Source organism: Acomys russatus, chromosome 21 (genome assembly GCF_903995435.1).
Source record: "Acomys russatus chromosome 21, mAcoRus1.1, whole genome shotgun sequence".
NCBI lineage: Eukaryota > Metazoa > Chordata > Mammalia > Rodentia > Muridae > Acomys > Acomys russatus.
In genome coordinates, this window is record NC_067157.1 from 22,347,141 (window position 1) to 22,367,988 (window position 20,848).

Consider the following 20,848-nt stretch of genomic DNA (forward strand, 5'->3'; position numbering starts at 1 on the left):
CTGAAGATCAACATCCACCAGTCCCAGGCAATTCGACTATTGTACCTAGTGATAATACATGACGGTAATACTGACCCACTGAAACACTTAAAATCTATCATATAATGCTTGAGTAAGCTTCTACATGTTTTTGATCCTTTACAATCTGTTTTACCCTTCCATGTACATGTTTAAATGTGTTGTTTCATTGTGTGGATGCACTCTTGAATAAATAAGCTTCACTCTATATTGTAGATAAAATATTCATTTTCTGAGTTGCAGTAGCTTGAGTGTTAAAGTGAAATAATAAAACATTCTACTATTTTATCTCTTAAATTATGTGTCTGAAAATTAGTCATGTTTTAAACTTTATAACCAATTATTATTCTATTTTATGTTCTTCTCTTCAACTAATAAACTGTTATCAAGTGCCCATTGTATGTCTGGAATTATAATAGGCATTTTGGAGAATAAAGAGCTAGAACCAGTCTGTGTCTTCTAACTTCTGATGGTTTAAAGCCCCCCAAAGAAAAGGGAATTATTATAGCACATTAGAAGTTATTATAAAGGTACAAAAGTGATGCTATTGAAATATTTTAAAGAAGCTTAAGAGGAATGTGTTCATTTCAGGAAATATTTCAAAGTTGGGTAAAGAATGAGAAATGTAGGTTCAAACAGTTATAGCAAGGGCTATAGCTTTTTAACATTTTAAACTTTGGCTGCATTTACTTGGCTATTGACATCATATTAAATGAATGTTGTTTGCTTTTAAATACAGTGGAATGTAATAGAAGCAGCTGACAATATTGAGGCTATGTCTACCAGCACACACGCACACCCCTACACACACACACACACACACACACACACCCCTCCACATCTATACTATCTAAAGGTTACAGCCTGCGTAAACATGAACCTTGACATACCTTGTTCACACACAGTTTAAAATATCTTACACATGCACAGAAATGCACAAACATGCCCACACATGCACAGACACACACACATGCACACAAGAGAGGTGGGGAGATCCTGTGTACAAAGACCTTAGGTACATTATTTGAGTAGTTTTCACGAAGATAAATCTCTAAGTGGTATCTAAATTAAGATGGGAAAAAGTATTTCAGAAATGTTCATTTAAAAGACTTACCTGACCTAGTTAAATATTAGAAAACTTTAAGAAAATTATTTGGTGTCCCTATACACTGTACTTTTAGTCTTTTGGGGGGGTCTTGTTGTTTGGTTTTAATTTTCTAACCTTAAGACGTGGATATATTGAGAGCCCCACTCCAGAGCCGCTAACAAATGTTAAGTATCATTAAGAATAGGGAGAGAGATTTTCTGGAGATAAATATGTCGTATTTTTAAAGTAAAACAATGTGAAGTGCATGTACAGAAGAAGAAGTGTTTTATTCTTACTTTATCTTGCCTGCATTAATTATAATTTTCTTTAAAACAGTGTCTGTGATGGTTGTCGCTGTTCATCACCTTCACAGACTTAGAACTACTGAGGTGACAAGCCTCTAGGCATATCTGTGAGGGTTTGTCTAAATCAGATGGTATGAAGTGGGAAAACCCACACTAGCTATGGGCATCCATGGGCTGTGGTCCTGGACTGACCAAGAGAAGAAAGCAGGCTAGAACCAGCAGTCATTCATTACTCTCTGTGCTTACTGTGTGTATGATGTAACTTTTACTGCCTTAAGCCTCTTTGCCTTGATGGACTGTGCTGTTCAACTGTAAGATAAACAAGCCTCCTCCCATCAGTCACTTTTGTCTGGTGTTTTTTCCATCAACAGTGTTTCTCGGATACTGCACAAGTGGATCCACGGGGATCTTCCTGAGATGCAGATTCTGATTCAGTTGGTCTCGGGTGTACCCAGCTCTCAGAGGAGCTGATGCTGCCACTTCGCAGACACATGTTTAGCAACAAGGGAACAGCACAGCATTTGGTCTCCCTTCTCTCAAACTGTATTAATATTATGTCAAGAGCTCAGAACACAGTGAGATAGACAGATTTCCTGCCTTTACCTGGCACTGCCTTTATAACCCCATCTCAGGCTTGGCTTCTGGAAAATTAATTGAACTACTCCAGTCTCACTCACCTGGATGTTCCTTTTTTGGTGATTTTGCTGTATGAAACAAAAAAAGGTGGGGGGAGTGTATCAACAATCTGTGACAGGCCACTAAAATTCAGTATTCAAGTACCAATTAAATAATGTAAAAAATTTTTAATAGAAATCATTAAAATAATTACCTGGTTCTATGTGCTTTTCTTTCTTTTCCTGTTCTAAAACAGATTATCATTGTTAATATTATTATAATTTTATGTTTTTATTATTTCTGATGCTAGACCACAGCAACTCACAAGAGTCACTCTCTCATCCTTAGGATAGCCCTTCCTCTGTAGTTCCTTGAGTGTGTTCTCTAGCTTAGTGCTGAAATATTCTCAATAGTAATGATGTTTTTTTTTCAGAAGTAGAAAGAAGAAAAATAATACAGATTCCTTAAAGGTGGAAAATTTTAAGCTTGCTCTTATTTTATAATAACACAAATTAAATTTGGATAAAATGATAAACACCAAAAATAATTACTAGAGTTGTTTTAAAATGACTTAGAGAATGTTGAATCTGCGCACGCTTTAGGTGGACACTCTCTTTTTGGAGATTTACTTAGTGACAATGAGAACTGTGATGCGAATATTTAAGCACTATGATAAAAAAAGGAGGCAAGTGGGAACAAAGCATAGCTGTTGCAGGACACGTGACACAGTGAATCCTCTCTAAGTGGTGAAGCCCCCCTTATCCACATTGTATGAGAAATGGCACACTTCAGGTCTCACGATAACGCTGACATGTTAATGAGGACTATTTTTATAGGAAGTGCAGGCAAAAAGTTGATACAGAATGCTATTGTTTGTGTTTCTATTCTTACTTTGACTTGACAGCCTGTCGATGTAATCAAAAGAAGATCCTCAAGCAATGATGACATATTGGCCCAGTGAAGCAAAGCAAGACAGAGATTTCTTAACATTGAATCTCGTGAACACAGTCTGAAGATAGGGAGAGGTTTAAACTGAAAGAATCCCATAGACCACATTTTAGGATGAAACAGTGTCACAGAAACGTCTCTGGCCAATGCACCAAAGTCTCCAGACAAAAATTTGCTTATCAAGCCTGTACTGACATATGCATTTTAGCCAACTTATTCTCCTCTGTCACAATTTCTAGCAGTAAAGAAAATAAAACAAATAGTTTGGCCAAGTGTGTGTGGCTTAGATAAAAGTACACACACTGAGCACAATATTAAATGTCCAAATAACAATTACCTAAGCATGTTGTATATTTTTATTTTGTAAACGTTTATTCATTTTATTGCTTGCATTTACGTGCTTTATGTGGTACACGTATACATGCTGTGTGTGTCATGTACCAAATGGGGCTACAAGATCCCCGAAACTGGAAGTATAGATAGCTCTGTGAGTCACCATGGAAGCCAGACCCTGGTCCTTTGCACTGGACATACTGTTTAATTAGCAATTGAATGAAGTTCCATATTAATCGAGACATTTGAAGTTATTAATAGCTATAAAGTGATGAAAACACAACAATTAATAGAAATAAATTTCAGCATTTCTCAACATCAAACACTAGCAAAGTATGAGATTCAAAGACTAAGTAAAAGCTCTCCATATTCATGCTGGTGTGATGGTTTATGGTGTGGTTTCTGCATCCTGGTGCCAGATCTCACGGCAGCAGCATACACACATCAGTCCAGGCCTGCAGGAACATACACTGCTCTATAAGATAAACTGCTCCCTCTGGCTGCTTTGTAGCATAATTTCCTCTTTCTTGCCACAGGACACTTTGGATCAGTTTTATAGCAGAATGTTTCAGTGTCCTAACGTTGGGTACAAAAATATGCATTAATTTTAAAGTTCCTGTATATTTTAAAGAAGAAATTTAAAAAGTCAATGAAATTATATCGCTATCTTCCTTGAAATGTTCTAATTTTAGTGACGATGGAGCTCAATTGTATTTTAGTTTATATTTCTTAAGCATATTATGCTTTTGGAAAACAGACCTGCAGGCATATAGCTTTACTGAACTGTTTGGCAAGCACTTGCAACAGTGCATGGCGTAATTGTGGTGATCCTTAACAAATAGATCCCTAGCAATTTTATTGCAATGAGTTTATAATGCTTTTATGGCATGGAATTTGTAGATAACATGAAGATAATAGGGAATAGTCTGGAAAACTATGCCCACTAAGCATTTTCTAAGAATGGAGAAGTCACCAGATGACAATCATTATCTCGGGTGTCACTGGGATGCAGACATGGTAGGAAAAAAAATATAGGTTTTATTATCTATCATTTGGAGTGAGATGAGGTATGAGACTGCTTGCTATAGTTTCAGTGCAACTGTGACCTCCAGTTTACACATTCTCCAGCATGCCAAAAGTCAATAGATAAAATAAAACACCTAAAATGAACAAGGCAAAAAATAGAGTCCATGAGCATTAAACACAAAAATTTGAAATATAATTACACCAGCAGGCCAATTTTATAGTAGCAGAGGCAGCAAGTTCGTACAAATAGACTTTACATGCATTTCCTTACTTTTTCCCTTGGGTTGCTCTGCTGAAAGAAAAAGAAATGAAGAACCATTACTCAACAGGTTTTGAGATACAATTTTCACTAAACCAACGGATAGAGTGGAGTGGCCCCAAATCTTCTCATGACTGCTCCTTTTGAATTGCACAGTGAGTGTTTATCCCAGGTAGATCTATGACTTGATTGACAGAAACATCACTCAGCAATGAATAGATCCAGAATTATTCTGCTTAATATCCGAGATATTTATACCTTGTAGTCTTAACACATGTGAGTAAACACTTTATACAGTCATAAGTTCAGAAGACAGAAGGTCTTCCTCCTGCCAAGTGCGTCATGATTGCAGTCATGAGAAAGAATGTGTATTTCAATTCCTAACTAAAAGTACTATGTTTAAAAGAGATTAAATTAATAAAATTTGTGTATTTGATATGAAACATTGTTCAGTAACTCATAAAACAATCATATCTGGAAACAATTGAAAATGTTCTTGATAGATAAATGTAAGCAATATATTATCATTATTATCATTGGTGTCATTTTGTGTTTGCTAGAAACTGATCATTGATTCTTACACATGAAAGACAAGTGTGCTCTTCCTGAACACCAGCTCCAGACCCTTTATTTTTATCACAGTTCAATACTTCTTATGGCAATATTGTCAAATTTTGTCAAATATCTCTCTCTGTCTCTGTCTCTGTCTCTGTCTCTGTCTCTCTCTCTCTCTCTCTCTCTTTCTGTCCCCCTGCTTTTTCTCTCTTTCTTCTCTCTTTTTCTACTCCATATATAGATTTTTCTTGAAGGCAAAATGGTTTGGGGCAAAATACTATATAAAGGCTCATTAAGTACCAAGCACTAGACACCCCCACCCTCTAAAATGAAAGTATTTCAAGTCTTTCCTTTACCTTCTGGAGTTTTTTTCGTTTTCTTGGAATCTGAAAATTCAAAGATAAATTATTGATAATCTAGATATGATTAAATTAAAAACTGAATAGTTAACAATAAAATTTCCATAGCCTCAAAAATATTTCTAAGCTAGGCAAGCAGCATGAGCAGTACTGAAAGAGAAAATTTAAGGATAAACTGCTCTTTTTCCAAAACTGAATATTGTATGTAAAGAGATCCTTTCTGAAGAATAAGCATAGAGGGGTACATAGAGCAAAATATCTACATCTAATTTCCATGGTAATTAATTGTGCTTAGAGAAGTTAGTAACTTTGCAATAGAAAGTCAAACTGAACACAGTACGTTTCTGAAGATGAACTGGACTCTACAAGATGAGCTTTTAGTTCCTCATGTTCTGTCTACGGTGGTTCAGGTGAAAATTTCCATAAACTGTTTAATATTCAATACATAAATTATACATGTTCAATTATTTTCACTAATGAGAAAATTAAATGGGTTGATGTTGCTTGCTGATTGCTTAACATGTTATAGTTAAAATTGGTGCACACTTCTGCTATTCAGTGGTCAACAGATAGATCTTTTAATTTTATGAGAGGAACATTCATCCTAGATAAAGGAAATTTGTTACTTTATATTATTTAGTGCCTAAAATTTGTTGTCATCATTAGAGAATAAGAACAAGAAAGTTTTGAATACAGTAGTTTTAGAATAAGATGCCTTAGTTATCATTTTTACTCAAAATATCTTATTAAATTCTTAAATTATTTTTACTGAAATGAAATGATAATAATAAACAATATATTTTAAAATTTTAAATACGGTGGCTACATTGTTTTCTGGCTGCTGCTCATCTCTACGAGAAGCAAGAATAGTAGACTGACAATTTCAGGGGTCTTGTGTGCTGCAGTATGACTTCATTTCCATGGCAAAACAAGGGACATGACATAATTGGAAGGTGACAATATACTTTTGTTTATGAAGAGCACTGAAATGGTTTATACAGTTTTATATGTGGAGGGGAATGACACCCAAATCATGTAAAAATTTAGTATATATCCATAGAATTGTAAGCTGGAAATACATTATATAAAAGAAACTTTAGAAACTATCCGGACATCATAAGGTGAGCTTCCTTCTCAATACATTCCTTTCTCAAAATCCAAGGAGGGGTATGTGAACTCACAAAGAAATATGGGAGGAGATGTTTTTTAAGTGACAGTGGGTATAAACATCAAATCATGGAGATATTAAAACAGTACGGGGGAGTGGTTGACGATGCCGTGCTATACAGGCATGACAGAAAAGGGCACAGATTGTCTTGACAACGCAATACTGCTATTAGGGTATGTAAAGAGAACACAGAATGGAGTAATTTCTGCATTTAATCTGCTTTTTTTTTTATCAGCACCATGCATCAATGATATGTTTATTAGGTATCAGTGATACTAAATGAAAAAGTGGGGATATAGAATGGAACTGTGCTGAAATAAGTTAAAGTATTTGATAAATATATTGTGGAAAATCACAACATGTAATTTAACCAACATTTCCAAGTGTATTTGCTTTAAGGAATGGATTGGTATGGTAAACTTTATGTAAGATATTATAAAGACATATTATTTAGTTTAAAGGAAACACATTAGCATAATCTGCATATGATAACCATTTATGAAGATAAAAGTATACTGACCCTGAAGGGTGGTGTTGAGTCTAGACATTAATATTGATATTATCAAACTTCATTATGTCCTCCCATTTTTTTTTTTGCCAATTCAGCTTCAAATACTGTCCAGGCTTATTGGTAAATAAATATTCATTCCTACAGACCACCTGCTCTGTTAATATGGCTGACTAACTTTGGAAGAACCCTGCGCTTTAGCATTTGTGGTTTATAAAGAGTGACGTTTTTCACTGTTCACTCCATCACTCATCATCTTTAGTAATGCATCTGGTATGGTTCATTACATTTGTATCTTGGCCAAGGGTGCATGAAACACCAGCTTATATGAAAAAAGGGAAATTATGTGGTAATGTGTTAACTTTGATCATGAAGTAACTCATCTTCTTGCCAAATTCACATCTCTCCTCACTTGTAGCACCAGACATTTTATCTGTGTTACAGAAAGATTCTTCTTGAAATAGAAATTTTTAAGTGACAGAAATGGAGAAGATTCTCATATGCATTCAAGTATATTTGCAATAGTTCTGGTCAGCAGTCTGCCTCATCTGGCTAGTCCCTAGTGGAGCTCTATTCTCCAGAAGAGAAAAGGGAATTATTCAAATTCTTCTCAGGAATTTTGTCAACTGAGATGAGTTGAAATGGAGGAGATCAACATTGATCTGACATTACAACAGAAGTAGCAGCTAGTGGTTACACATCCACTTCAGCTGACAAAGCCAGTAGTTGGTCATGACTCTCAAATACAAAAAAAATCTCTTAGAAATGGAATGTCCAATAATCATCATAATTGTCATCATTACTCAACTAGGATGTGAGAAAATTGAGTGCTCATACATTGTTCTTTGTCCTATTACATTTAAGAGTATAGATATTCCTTATTTACTCACAGAGTATTTGTTTGTTGAGCATTGTGTCAACAATATGGCATTATGAATTGGTGTGGGGATTTAGCTCAGTAGTAGAGTTTTGACCTAGGTTTAGTGCTAATCTCTGAGAAACAAACAAAAGATTAAACTTCATAGTGATTAAAGACAATTGGATACAGCCCTTTTGTCAAGACTCAAATAAAGCAAAAAAAAAAAAAAAAAAAAAAAGACTATAAGTAATATAAAGGATGAGATGGCAAGAAATACTTAATAGAACAATGTCAGTAGCATTCAGTGGTTGATTATAGGTCAGTATTCTTAGGTGAATGGATTAAACTTTCTAGAGAAAGAAGAAATCATCTGGAGACTGAAAACAACTGCTTGCATATTCATGGGAGAAAAGGAAGAAGATACACTCTGTTCAGATAACAATACCATACTCATGACATAGTATTTTATACATAATATTGAGAGCACTTTTGTATAAAATATATAAAGGGAGAGTAGGAGTGAGAATTCAGGGTGATATCCTCATTGTGGCCCCTAGTAACCGTCTATGTAGCCACTGAAAGCTGAGGTGCCTACCTCACTGATCTTAGCCGGATGCCTAGCAGCCCTATTAAAGCACAGCCTTGTGGAAGGCTTGTGAGAAGCTGGTGTGGGAGCATTTTCCCAAACTCACTTTTTCTCGCCCATGTGACAGTGAACACAGTTTCTCACCTCCACCTGAACCTTCTAGCCATGGGGCATGGGAACACAAGCATTGTCTCACACAATCATATTGCAGTTGTGTGGGAATTGTCTTCTCTGGAAGTGATTCTAACTTGCTTTCTGACATTAATATCTCACCTCAGTTGTTTTGACACGGGAGAAGAACAACATAAGGCAGATGGGGACCCTCAGCTAGTTTTAATTATTCTACTTATAAAAGTAATAGTCTTCAGTCTCTAAAAACTCCCCATGCCTCACTCCTGGAAATATGCAGCCCCTGGTCTTGGGCTTGCCACACTGTGTGCCTGGCAGCAAGTATGGAAAGCAAGGGGGAAGGAAAACTTGAGAACTTTAGTTTCAAGTTAAGGTTGAAAAAGTATATTCTGTAGTCATGGTACAGTCACTCAGTATTTTAGGCAGCTAATGATTTAAATTTGTTTTTTGTTGTTTTTTGTTTTTTAGAGACAAGGTTTTCTGTGTAGCCTTGGCAGTCCTGGACTCGCTTTGTAGACCAGGCTGGCCTTGAACTCACAGAAATCTGCTTGCCTTTGCCTGCCAAGTGCTGGGACTAAAGGCACATGTCACCACTCCTGGCTATGATTTAAACTTTTTAATTAACATGGTGATATTTTAGAATGAATAAGTATTATAAGCAGAATATTTATTTCTGTTAGACTCTCAGGATTCCTAACAACCAATAAGTACCACAAACAACTTCTATTTATGTTTTAATTGGTGTGCATAACTTTAAAAACTAAAGCTGAGAAAATATCAGATATACTTCTGAATTATTAAAAATAATAAATCTGTTATAAATGAACATTAATATCATACTTTATGACATATTTAATTATTTTGGCAAAAATAGCAAAATGACTGATTATACATTTTACATTTCTGTGAATCATGTTAACGTCTGACCTAATTAGAAGACAGTTGGATTTGTATATCTGCTTAGCCATTTAGTCTGTTTCAAAGTCAGACATCTTGTAGCTTCTGGAAAATTCCCGTAAACTTTCATGTGAGAAAGAGAAAGAAGAACACAAAAAGGAATATATATATATATATATATATATATATATATATATATATATATATATATATATATATATATATTTACATATTTTGTCCAGAGGTACTATAGAAAATCCTCGGAGATTCTCTGAAGTCACTGAACACTTTATAAAAATGTCTGATGTCTGATTTTTAGACATCATCATTCTGGTTGATCTGAGAAATTCACAGAACAATAAGAGATCACAGTAGCCATGTAAACAGCAGCTACATCCCTACTAAAGGTTACAGTTTTAAGTTTTAAAATGTATTTATTTATTCACTTTACATCCTGATTGTGTTCCCCCTTTGCACACCCCTTCCCCTCATTTTCCCCTCTCCTCCTCAGAGAAGATGGAGGTCCCCCATGGGTACCAACCTACCTGGCACATTAAGTCGCTGCAGAACTAGGCACATTCTCTCCCACTGAAGCCAGACAAGGCAGCCCAGTTAGGGGAATAAGATCCAAAGGGAGGCATCAGAGTCAGAGAGGGCCCCCTCCAGTTGTTGGGGGATCCACATGAAGACCAAGCTGTGCATCTGCTACATATGTGTAGGGGTCCTAGCACCAGTTCAGACATACTTCTTGGTTGAGGTTTCAGGCTCTGGGAACCCCCATGGGCCCAAGTTAGTAGGTCTTGTGGAGTCATTTACCCACAATAGCTAACCAATCACTGGCCCAACTTGAGACCCACCCCATGGGATAGAGCCAACCCATGTCACTGTTAATGATACTCTGCTATGCGGGCAGACAGGAGCCTAGCATAACTGTCTTCTGAGAGGCTGCATCCAGCAGCTGATGGAAACAGATACAGAAACCTATAGCCAAACAACGGGGAAAGCTCGGGGAGTTTTGTGGGAGAGTGGGAGGAATGATTGATGGAGCAGGAGGGGTAAGGACACCACAAGAAGATCTATAGAGTTAACTAATCTGGGCTCATGGGGGCTCAGAGAGATTGAACCACCAACCAAAGAGCTTGCATGGGCTGGACCTAGACCCCCAAAACCTATGTAGCAGACGTTCAGCTTGATCTTCATGTAGCTACCCTAAGAATGAGAGTAGGGCCTGTCTCTGACTCTGCTGTCCGCCTTTGGATCCCATTACCCTAGCCGGGCTGCCTTGTGTGTTCGTAGTGGGAGAGGATATGCTTAGCCCTGGTGTGACTTGAGGTGCCAGGGTAGGCTGGTACCCCTTAGGGGCCTCCGCTTCTCTGAGAAGGAGAGGAGGGAGGATAAAAAAGAATGAGGCAAAGGAGAGGTCAGTGAGACAGAAGTGTATGAAAGACTAAATGCCAGGGTCCAGTGGAAAATTGGAACACTGCTTAACAAATAGCAGAGTCTTAGAGACCATAAGGAGTTTTATTTCCATGGGAAAATTTCAAGCTATTCTAAGTATCACATATTGGATTTGAAGAGTTTCAAAAATGATTTGAGGTATGTTATCAAGGCAAAAACAAAACTAGAAAATGTCCTGGAGGGTAGAGCAATCACACTGTTTAAGTATACAAAATTATAATGTGACATACAGTGTAATTTTCTTAGCATTTCTTAGCATTTTGGTTTCAGTGTTAATGAATTAAAATAATATTTTCTAAATAAATTAATTCATTATAATGAACTCACAGAAACACCACATGGTGAAATTTATTAGAATGACTTCAAAAAATTATGAATATTACTTCTTTACCCAAATTAAATGATAAATTGATTTTATTCTTTAGATATTATAGCAGAAACAAACAAACAAATATTTCTGAGGCTTTACTCAGTATAAAACTGTGCTGGGACCTTAATACTGACTGATCGTCATAAGGAACACAGTGATATGTCCTCATGGTTTTTTCATGATATTGGGCTTCATTCTCTCTAAGATAAAAAACAGGGTTTAGAGGGGGTTTTGGTTTGTTTTCTTTTTTTGTGTATACTGACTTTTAGCTTTCTGCTTAACAGAAGCAAATTGTGAACCTCAAGATATTATGACCAAGTAAAATTCTAATGAAATCCAGTATAAAATAGAATCCTTGCTCACTTTCATCATTCTTTGATCAGATGAACACTAATTAGGTTAGAGATGTCATTCTCTCATGACAAGTGTTTTCTTATATGTTCTGTCATGAAAATAAGCTTAGATTAATTAGCAGTGGTGCAGTCCTTTGCAAATGTTGAGTGAGGCTTCATTAGAAACTTTTCCCAGAAGAGAGTGACAGGAATCAGAGCAGGCTTCAATGCCCCACAGTTCACTAACCACAGCCAGATTCCATCATGGCTGGAGATTTCTGTTCTCTCCTAAATATTTTACTTTAGAATTCCTGCTGCTGCGAATACTTTCTCAGCCTGTTTGACATATGAACCTCTTAAACGATGATGATGACGATGACGAAGACGATGACAACGCCAGCAACAATAATAAATAGACATTCCACTAGCTTTTAATTTATTGCTAAGAGAGGAGCCTGTGCCCTGTACATGCCCATTATACGATACAAATGGCCTAATTGTACTGGTCACTCATAGTTCAGTATCTTCCATTAGTTTTGTCTGCTTTACCACAATACACAGAATCTTCTAGTCTTGTAGCTTACATTGAGTGGGAGGCAGAGGCATGTGGATCACTGTGAGTTTGAGGCCCAGCCTGATCTACAAAGTGCGTCCAAGACAGCCACAACTACAAGAGAAACCCTGTCTTGAAAAAAGAATATTCTTTCTTTCTGTTACTAACATACTTTGCATTGATTGTAATAGTATTGACTCAAATTTTGGCTTTAATAGTCCATTTAGTATATTTTTTTTGAAAAAATGAGATATAGTTTAAACTGTGCCAATGTAAAACAGGGATGGACATGACATGCAAGAGATTGATTATAACTTATTTTCAGTTTAGAAAAAGAAAAGAAAATTATTTTTGTATGTACCGTATGAAAGGACTTCATATAGAAGAATGAGTTCTGCATCTTCTAATTATACAAAACTTTACTGAGTTTCCAACAGAGTAGGAGGACTAACATTTGGACAGAATACACTTTATTCTTTGTTTTGGGAAAGACTATACTAAAATTATATTCAGAGTAGCTTATGCCTTTTGGGGAGCTGAAATAGAAAAGACACATTCAAGCAAAATGAAGGCATATAACAGAACCAATAATCCAGTGGGGGTGTGGCCAGGAGAGCAGTCAGATTCAGTTCTGAGTACTGGTAAATTATTCTAGCAAAAGGCACAGTGAGATTGTACATAAAATATTAAAACATACCTTCTTTCTTCTCATCCTTTCTGGCTGAGGCTGAAACAATGAAAAACAAACAGTGTTAAAACAGTAACTGAACATTCCTGGAACTATACCTCATAATGTGAATTTGCATCCCAAGTCCTTATAAATTCAGTGATCACCTATGAACTATGTATATTAAAAACTTCACGGCTGTAACTATACACAGAACTGTGAACAAAGACTTCTTAAAACATGGATGAGATTAAATCAACACACACAGAAACAAACACACATACACATTCATATACACAAGTTTATATTTAGTGTAAATTCCATTCTTTCATTAAGTTTTACATATTGTTAAATCTGAGAAATTACAATTACTCTTAAAAGAACACAAAACACGAACTATGTCTATATCCAACAAAAATGCTAATGGTTCTCTACAGAAAAATGACAATTAGCCTCACAAGAATTAGATTCTGGTGTTAAGAATTTGCAGAAAGAATATACTAAGTATACCATTTATAAATTTTACAGAAAAGAAAGCCTCTGACACATAATTTTCTTCAAGAATTTTCAAAATCTATAGTTAGATCAAATCAACAATTTCCAAATATTTAGAAACAAATACAGTACTTTTAGTACTAAAATCAAGAATCACATAATTAGACATTCAGACGTAATTTAGTTTCATATTACACTCATGAGTTTATTTTTCACTTGGTTCACTTCAAATTTTTCTGTCTACTAGGACCTTATTGGCTCTTGTACATAAACTTTTTTTCTCATGTATTACTTGAAATACCAATGATTTCTTTGTTTCTGTATATAGTATAACTTTATCTGTCATATAAATGTCCTATGGAAATTCTGCAATGGCGGGTATTCGCACTCTGCTATTCCTTGTTTTAGTGTGTCACTCTCATTTCCCTGAATACGGCATAGTTAGTTCCCTGTGCTGAACCATGCCATGGCAACAAGTAGAGCTCTAACGCAATGTTGAAACTCTAGATTACTTGTCATCCATCTATGAATACTTCCGTTGAAACCCAAATTTGTCTAATGTAGTTTAATATAAAAAACACATGAGCAAATAGCCTTGAGTTGAAATTTTCAGTGAATTTCACATATCCTTTCAACTCCGCTAACCCTAGGCTGAAGTAAATTTAATTTATGACTCAAGCTGTACTTCAATTGCCTTCCAGGCAAAATAGAAGGGCATAAAATACTTGTAATTTTATAAGAAAAAGAATGTGCTTAGACACATGTACACACACACACACACAAACATACATGTATGAACAAAATAACAACTCTTTTTATGAAAAGTTATTTGCCTGAGGATTTTACCCCAATCCACAATTTCATGTAGGCTCTCCCTGTTTTTCTATCTCAAATAAATTTATTACACTCTCCTTCAAGACTTTCATAAAAAAGAAACAATTTTATTGAACGTGTAATCAGTAAGAAACCTTAAAAACCGGCTCCATAGCCCTTAACCATGCTAGCATAAATTGCAAATAAATAAGATTTTGGTCAGATGCAATGTTTTCAGTAGTATCTCACATCACACTGCATGCTAATGTGTTTGCTCCCAGGCCCCTCTACCCTGAAACAATCATATCACTGTCTAAATACATCTCTTTTATTGCTAAACACTGCAACACTGCAGAATCTAGGGTAGATGAGAAAATGGAGATCCTGTCCAGTGAATATCTCTCCCGTTGATTTCTAAAAGTGTTCTCTACATTTTTCATAGGTGACCATGACAGAACCCTTGTGCCTGTCTTTTGTGTTTTGTCAGATTACTACTTCTGGTTTGAGAATATACAACTTCTACTTTTTAAGCCCAAAGGATATCAGTGAGTAATGGTTCATAAAGTTATGGTAATTATTTTTGTATTATATCTGAAAGCCAGCTTTTGCAACATGGGCACTTAGAAAAGAATATTGACTTTATAACATTCCAATAGACTCTTCTAATAAGAAACAAATCATGAACTATAGCCAATTTAGCCAAACCATTAGAAAAAGTTATGGCAATAGTTAATATGTATATTTTTATGTACTTATTTTAGGTTTATTTTTAGAAATATATATTAAACCCTCGTGAATGAAGCTTGGAGGCAATGCACTGACTGATTTTTTTTATTCCTTTAGGTGTGTGAATTTATCATCATTATCAATAGAACTGTTTCAAATGGCTACAGAAACACTATCCCTAATGACTAGTGTTCATGGTACTGGAAGGTACTCTACAAGCTCACAAAATAGAAAGTTATCAAAAAAACAAAACAAAACAAAACAAAACAAAAACCCAGCTGCAAACCCTTCAATCTACCATTGTGACCTTCCTAAAGAAACTCTGGTGCAATGGTGTCATAAAACTTGTGGGGTAACCATCCAATAGCTGATTGGATTTAAGCCAACACATGATATGGAACCTAGCACTGATAGTGCTTGGGTAGCCAAGTACCTGAGACTAGATAAGCCAAACAAAACTGTTTTGCTAAAGGAGCATGTCAATAAAACAACTTCTCACAACACTCTGCCATACTTATTAACCAGTGACTTGCTCAGCCTTCACTGCAGTGGATGGGAACAAGTAGAGGCCCATAGCTGGGCAATGTGCAGAAGGTGAGAGACTTTGAAGCGCTCTCCTGAATGTGATGCCTCCAACGGTCCTCACCCCCTCACAGCTCAGGGATCCCTGATCCCTGAAGAAGTGGAAGTAGAAAGCTTGTAAGAGCCAGACGGTATGGAGGACACCAAGGGACTAAGGCTAATGCCAAGGAAACTCAGCAGGACCTATGACCATATGAAGTCACAGAGACAATGATGGCATGCACAGAACATACACAGGACTGGACCTTATGGAGCCCTAGTCCTGAGAGTGGAACTGGACACAAGCGCACATCCATATCTCAGAAGCTTTCTCCAATCGGTGAATACATGCTAATGAAAAAGTTTTTCTCTTACAGACTCTCACTGAGTACACAAACCACCCTGGCCCCATGCCCGGCAGTAGATGTCCAACACAAAATAACCTCAGTGCTATCTTTGAAGGTGTTTTGTCTCACAATGTTTTGACTGGGTGTTCTTATGTGTTTTAATCTAACAGGTGTTTTATTTATATCTTATGGTTTCTGACTTTGTGTTTTGGGGGGATTCATATGTATGCCAGTGCATGTGTGTCTATGTCTATACGTGTTTCCTTTGCTTTTTATTTGGCTCACCATTTTTCCGTTTGTTTTGTTTTTCTTTGTTTGTTTTAGTCCCACTCAGATATATTTGGTTTTATTTTATCACTATATTTTAGATGCCTGATGTTTTCTAATTAGAGAGAGGAGTGGGTGAGGCAGGATATGAGGAGGATCTGAGAAGAGTTTTGAGGTGGGAATCAAGATGTATTATGTGAAAAAAAAAAACTATTTTCAATTAAAATAAGAATAGCTGCAAGTTTGTTTATTGCAGAAGAGCAGCCAGCAGGTGGTGCCCTTCTGCAATAAACAGCTTTTGCTTTGTCATAAAGCGCCATGTACTTATGAAAGAAAAAAGCAGCAGTATGTTTAGGGAGACATCTTCTTACCTTGTGCGGTGACTTTTGCAGTTATTTGTTTGGCTTCAGGAGATTTTCCCGGCTCTTAAAGAAAAAGCAAGACACATAAGTTGCCATTTTAAGTGGTTTAGAACAATCTATAGCAAAAAAAGGAAAATTACACAGCAAAGCTTATTAATTTTGATTTTTAATTTTTCTTTTGACAATTTCATACATGAGTATTGTATTTACATCATTTCCACTCTTCTTTCCCCCCTACAATTCCTCTTGCACCAATCCCCTGTCTCAAATTCATGGCATCTTCAGATTTAATTATTGTTTTTACGCAGGCACACATGCATACATATGCAAACATGTGCACACACACAAGCACACACATACACAAGCACGCACACACGCACACACCATGAGCACACACGTGCAAACATGCGCACACACACATGCACAAACACTCATGTGTACACACATACACACACACACACACCCCTACTGACTACATTTAGTATTGCTATAATATTCCCATGTCTATGGATGGCACATGGAATTGAAAAATCTATCATGAACCTTATCCCTGAAGAAATCTGACTCTTGCTCTCTCAGGACCCACTGATGTCATCATCATATCCACTGGTTTCATTGTTCAAGCCTTTTTAGGCAGTCATATTTTTTAATTTTTTAATTAATTTATTCATATTACATCTCAATGGTTATCCCCTCCCTTGTATACTCCCATTCCTCCCTCCCTCCATTTTCACCTTACTCCCTTACTCTATGACTGTGACTGAGGGGGCCTTCCTCCCCGTGTATATGCTCATAGGGTATCAAGTCTCTTCTTGGTAGCCTGCTATCCTTCCTCTGAGAAACCTCATAAGGGTACAGCTCTCCTGTTCTCTCTAAAAGACACTAATTCTCAGTGGGCATTCTTTTCCTCTGGCTCTTACATTATTTCCTCTGCCCTTTTCTGTGATGTTCCTTGAGTTTAGAGGGGTATTAGTGATGTATCAATTGGGGCTAGGCACACTGTGATGAGTACTTCTGTGAGTTTGATGTGTTGTAAGTTTCTATAATATTTTCTATCTGCTACAAGATGAAGCTTCTTTGGTGAGGGATGAAAACTCTTCTTATATGTGGATATAAGGGTAACTATTAAGAATACATGTAAAGCCAGGTGTGGTAGCACACACCTGTAATCTCAGGATTCTGGAGGTAGAGGCAGGTGTATCTCTATGAGTTCGAGGCTAGCGTGTTCTACAAATACATGTAGAAGTTATTTTGCTTTGGGAAAATGGTACTAGTATGTTTTCCTCTTGGGTCTATGACCTCTGCAGCCACATAGAGAACTTTTGCTTGGACCCTCTGAATGTTTTTCAACAAGCTTAGTCACAGTAGAATTGCAAATAATAGGCCATGTTAAAACAGAAAGCATAAAATAAATTAAAGCCTAGGACATATTTTTAAAAACCATCCAGCCTCATTGTTCTCCACTTAGCATGTAGAGTCGAAGACATTCAAAGTTCTCTGTGAGTTGTTTCTGAAATGCCAGCTCTTTACATGTAGATACAGAGGAGGCCACTGAACGTCACTGAAAATAATCGAAGACTATTCCAATGACAAGCATGTTCAAGCCTGAGCTTCTCTGTCTCACTAAGATGCCCTCCACCGCATTGCTGTCTTGCCCATTACACTCAGTGTGGCCCTGGGCAACAATATATGATACGAATGAGAAGAGTCATTTGAGTCTTTCTTCCGTGTTAGAAATTTTTTTTTCTTTTCTTTTTTTTTTTTTTATTAATTTATTCTTGTTACATCTCAATGTTTATCCCATCCCTTGTATCCTCCCATTCCCCCCCCCCCATTTTCCCATTATTCCCCTCCCCTATGACTGTTCCTGAGGGGGATTACGTCCCCCTGTATATTCTCACAGGGTATCAAGTCTCTTCTTGGCTACTTGCTGTCCTTCCTCTGAGTGCCACCAGGTCTCCCCCTCCAGGGGACCTGGTCAAATGTGAGGCACCAGAGTATGTGAGAAAGTCATATCACACTCCCCACTCAACTGTGGAGAATATTCTGACCATTGGCTAGATCTGGGAAGGGGTTTAAAGTTTACCTCCTGTATTGTCCTTGGCTGGTGTCTTAGTTTGAGCGGGACCCCTGGGCCCAAATCTGCCTATCATATTGTTCTACTTGTAGATTTCTAGGACCATCTGTATCCTTTTATTTTGCTATTCTCCCATGCGTCTCTCATTTAGAGTCCCAATAGGATGCCTTCCCCTCTGTCCCAGTTTCCTGGTAAGTGAAGGCTTTCGTGGGACATGCCCCTTGGGCTAGTATGCAGATATAAGTGAGTATATACCATTTGATTCTTTCTGCTTCTGGGTGTTAGAAATTTTGTTGTTAGAGATTTTGTTGTTGTTATCTTTCTTCCTTCTTTGTTCAGTATTTTCTCATAAACAGACATCATACAAAACTCCACTTACATGAGAGACATGTAAACAACAGCTTTTAGAATAAAAGATAAAATTGAGGTTTCAGAAAGCAGTTCATTTCACTTAACATGTCTGATGATCGCCTTTATTAAAATTTCATTCTTAAGAGCATTCAGTGGCATGAGAAGAACATTTGTCCCTTCTTGTCGGTCACCTTCAGTCATCATACACTTAATTAAGACTTGGTATGCACATTTCCTAAGCTGTATGTAAAGATAGTGTGGATGGCACAGATACATTTCCAGTTTTTTTCATTTGATATCAATATTAAAATTATATTCATTGGTGGTATAAGAACGTGTTTGGAAGATATGACTGACTGGCCAAAGCACTGAGAGTAAATTGCTCTGAGTGCTCGGCCTTACATGGTCATCTGTATCAAGCCCCACCCCAACCCCCACCCCATGGATCAGAAAACATTAAGAAAGAGGGAGAAAAAGCATGTAAAAGCCAATGAATAGGGAGGAGAGTTGTAAAATGTTAACCTCAGAGGCATGGATAGTTCTTACTGCCTGCACAGAGTTTGCACAAGATCAAACTTTCAGCATGGATGGGTTAGGGACCCAAAAGCCTCACCATTGCTGAAAGGCCATTAGCAGTTGATTGCTTCTGGCAGAGGAAGAATAATTTTTCTTTGGGGATGTAGCTTCTGGTAAGCTACCCATGGCAAGACCCTGTGCACATGCACAAATGGCCATCACTAGTTGGACTCACGACATTATTAATTTAAAAGAAAACGATTAGGGACTGGAGAGATGGTTCAGAGTTTGAGACTCTTCCAGGGACCTTGAGTTATGTTCCCAGCATTTAAAAGTCAAGGAGCTCACAGCTTCCTATAAATCTAGCTCCCCAGTGATCGGTTGCCACTTTGTTCTGAGGGCCATTGCATTGCTCTAAAATGCCTGTTACCACCCCTCTACCCCGCCACCTCTCTATGACACACAAATAAGTAAAAACAAATCTTTAAAAAGAAACAAATAGAACATAAAATGGGGAGGAAGAGGTGTTGTCTTGGAGATGGAGTTAGGTTTCAGGAATACATATAATTAAAATACAATGAGTAGATGTATAAAAATTTGAAGAATAAATAAAATATTATTTAATAAGAATAATTTCCATCAAAATAGTTTGACAAAACATAGTAAGTTAAACTGTGGGTTTTGTTCAGTATGTAGAGACCTTGTTTGAAAAGCATGAGGACCTGAGTTTGACAATAAGTCGCAGACAATAACTGGGCATGGTGGCAAGAACTCGTAACTAAAGCACTGTGGGGACAAAAAGAGATCCCTGAGACTTAATGTCTTGCCAATACAACCTACTTAGTAAGTCCCAGGCCTGTGAGAGAACTTGACTTGAAAGTAGGTGAAATGTGTTTCCACGAAATGACACCTGAAATTGTCCTCTGGTCACCACATACATGTACACACAAATGCATATATATGTGTGCATGTGAATATACATGCACACCTCTATGTTCACATATATGCAAATTATCTCCTTACTCCATCCCTCTTTCTCTCTCCCCATATATACCACTATGCCAAAATCATCATCATCCTCATCATTATCATCATTATCAATATTCTGGGAAAACAAAAGTATTTTGTCTTTTATATCAAAGATGAGTTTTTATTTATATCATAACCATTACTACAACATGCTAATTCCTCAGTTTTTTAGATGAAAGGAGTATTATTTTGTCTATCGTTATTATTATAGTTATTTAGTCAAAGCCTGGCTCCTGACTGACCAGGACTCATTTGAGTGACCTGTCACCCTG

General features: G+C 36.8%; 1 protein-coding gene across 1 annotated transcript in view; it reads right to left on the bottom strand.

Annotated features, from left to right (window-relative positions):
* Positions 1–20,848, bottom strand: part of LOC127205211 (triadin-like) — a 240,803-nt gene that overhangs the window by 16,339 nt on the left and 203,616 nt on the right. Inside the window, exons 13-18 of the mRNA XM_051164401.1 lie at positions 16,613–16,666; positions 13,063–13,092; positions 5,503–5,532; positions 4,604–4,621; positions 2,240–2,272; positions 2,088–2,114 (exon numbers count right to left, since the gene is read on the bottom strand). Of these exons, the coding sequence (XP_051020358.1) occupies positions 2,088–2,114; positions 2,240–2,272; positions 4,604–4,621; positions 5,503–5,532; positions 13,063–13,092; positions 16,613–16,666 (192 nt within the window). The remainder of the gene's footprint in view (positions 1–2,087; positions 2,115–2,239; positions 2,273–4,603; positions 4,622–5,502; positions 5,533–13,062; positions 13,093–16,612; positions 16,667–20,848) is intronic.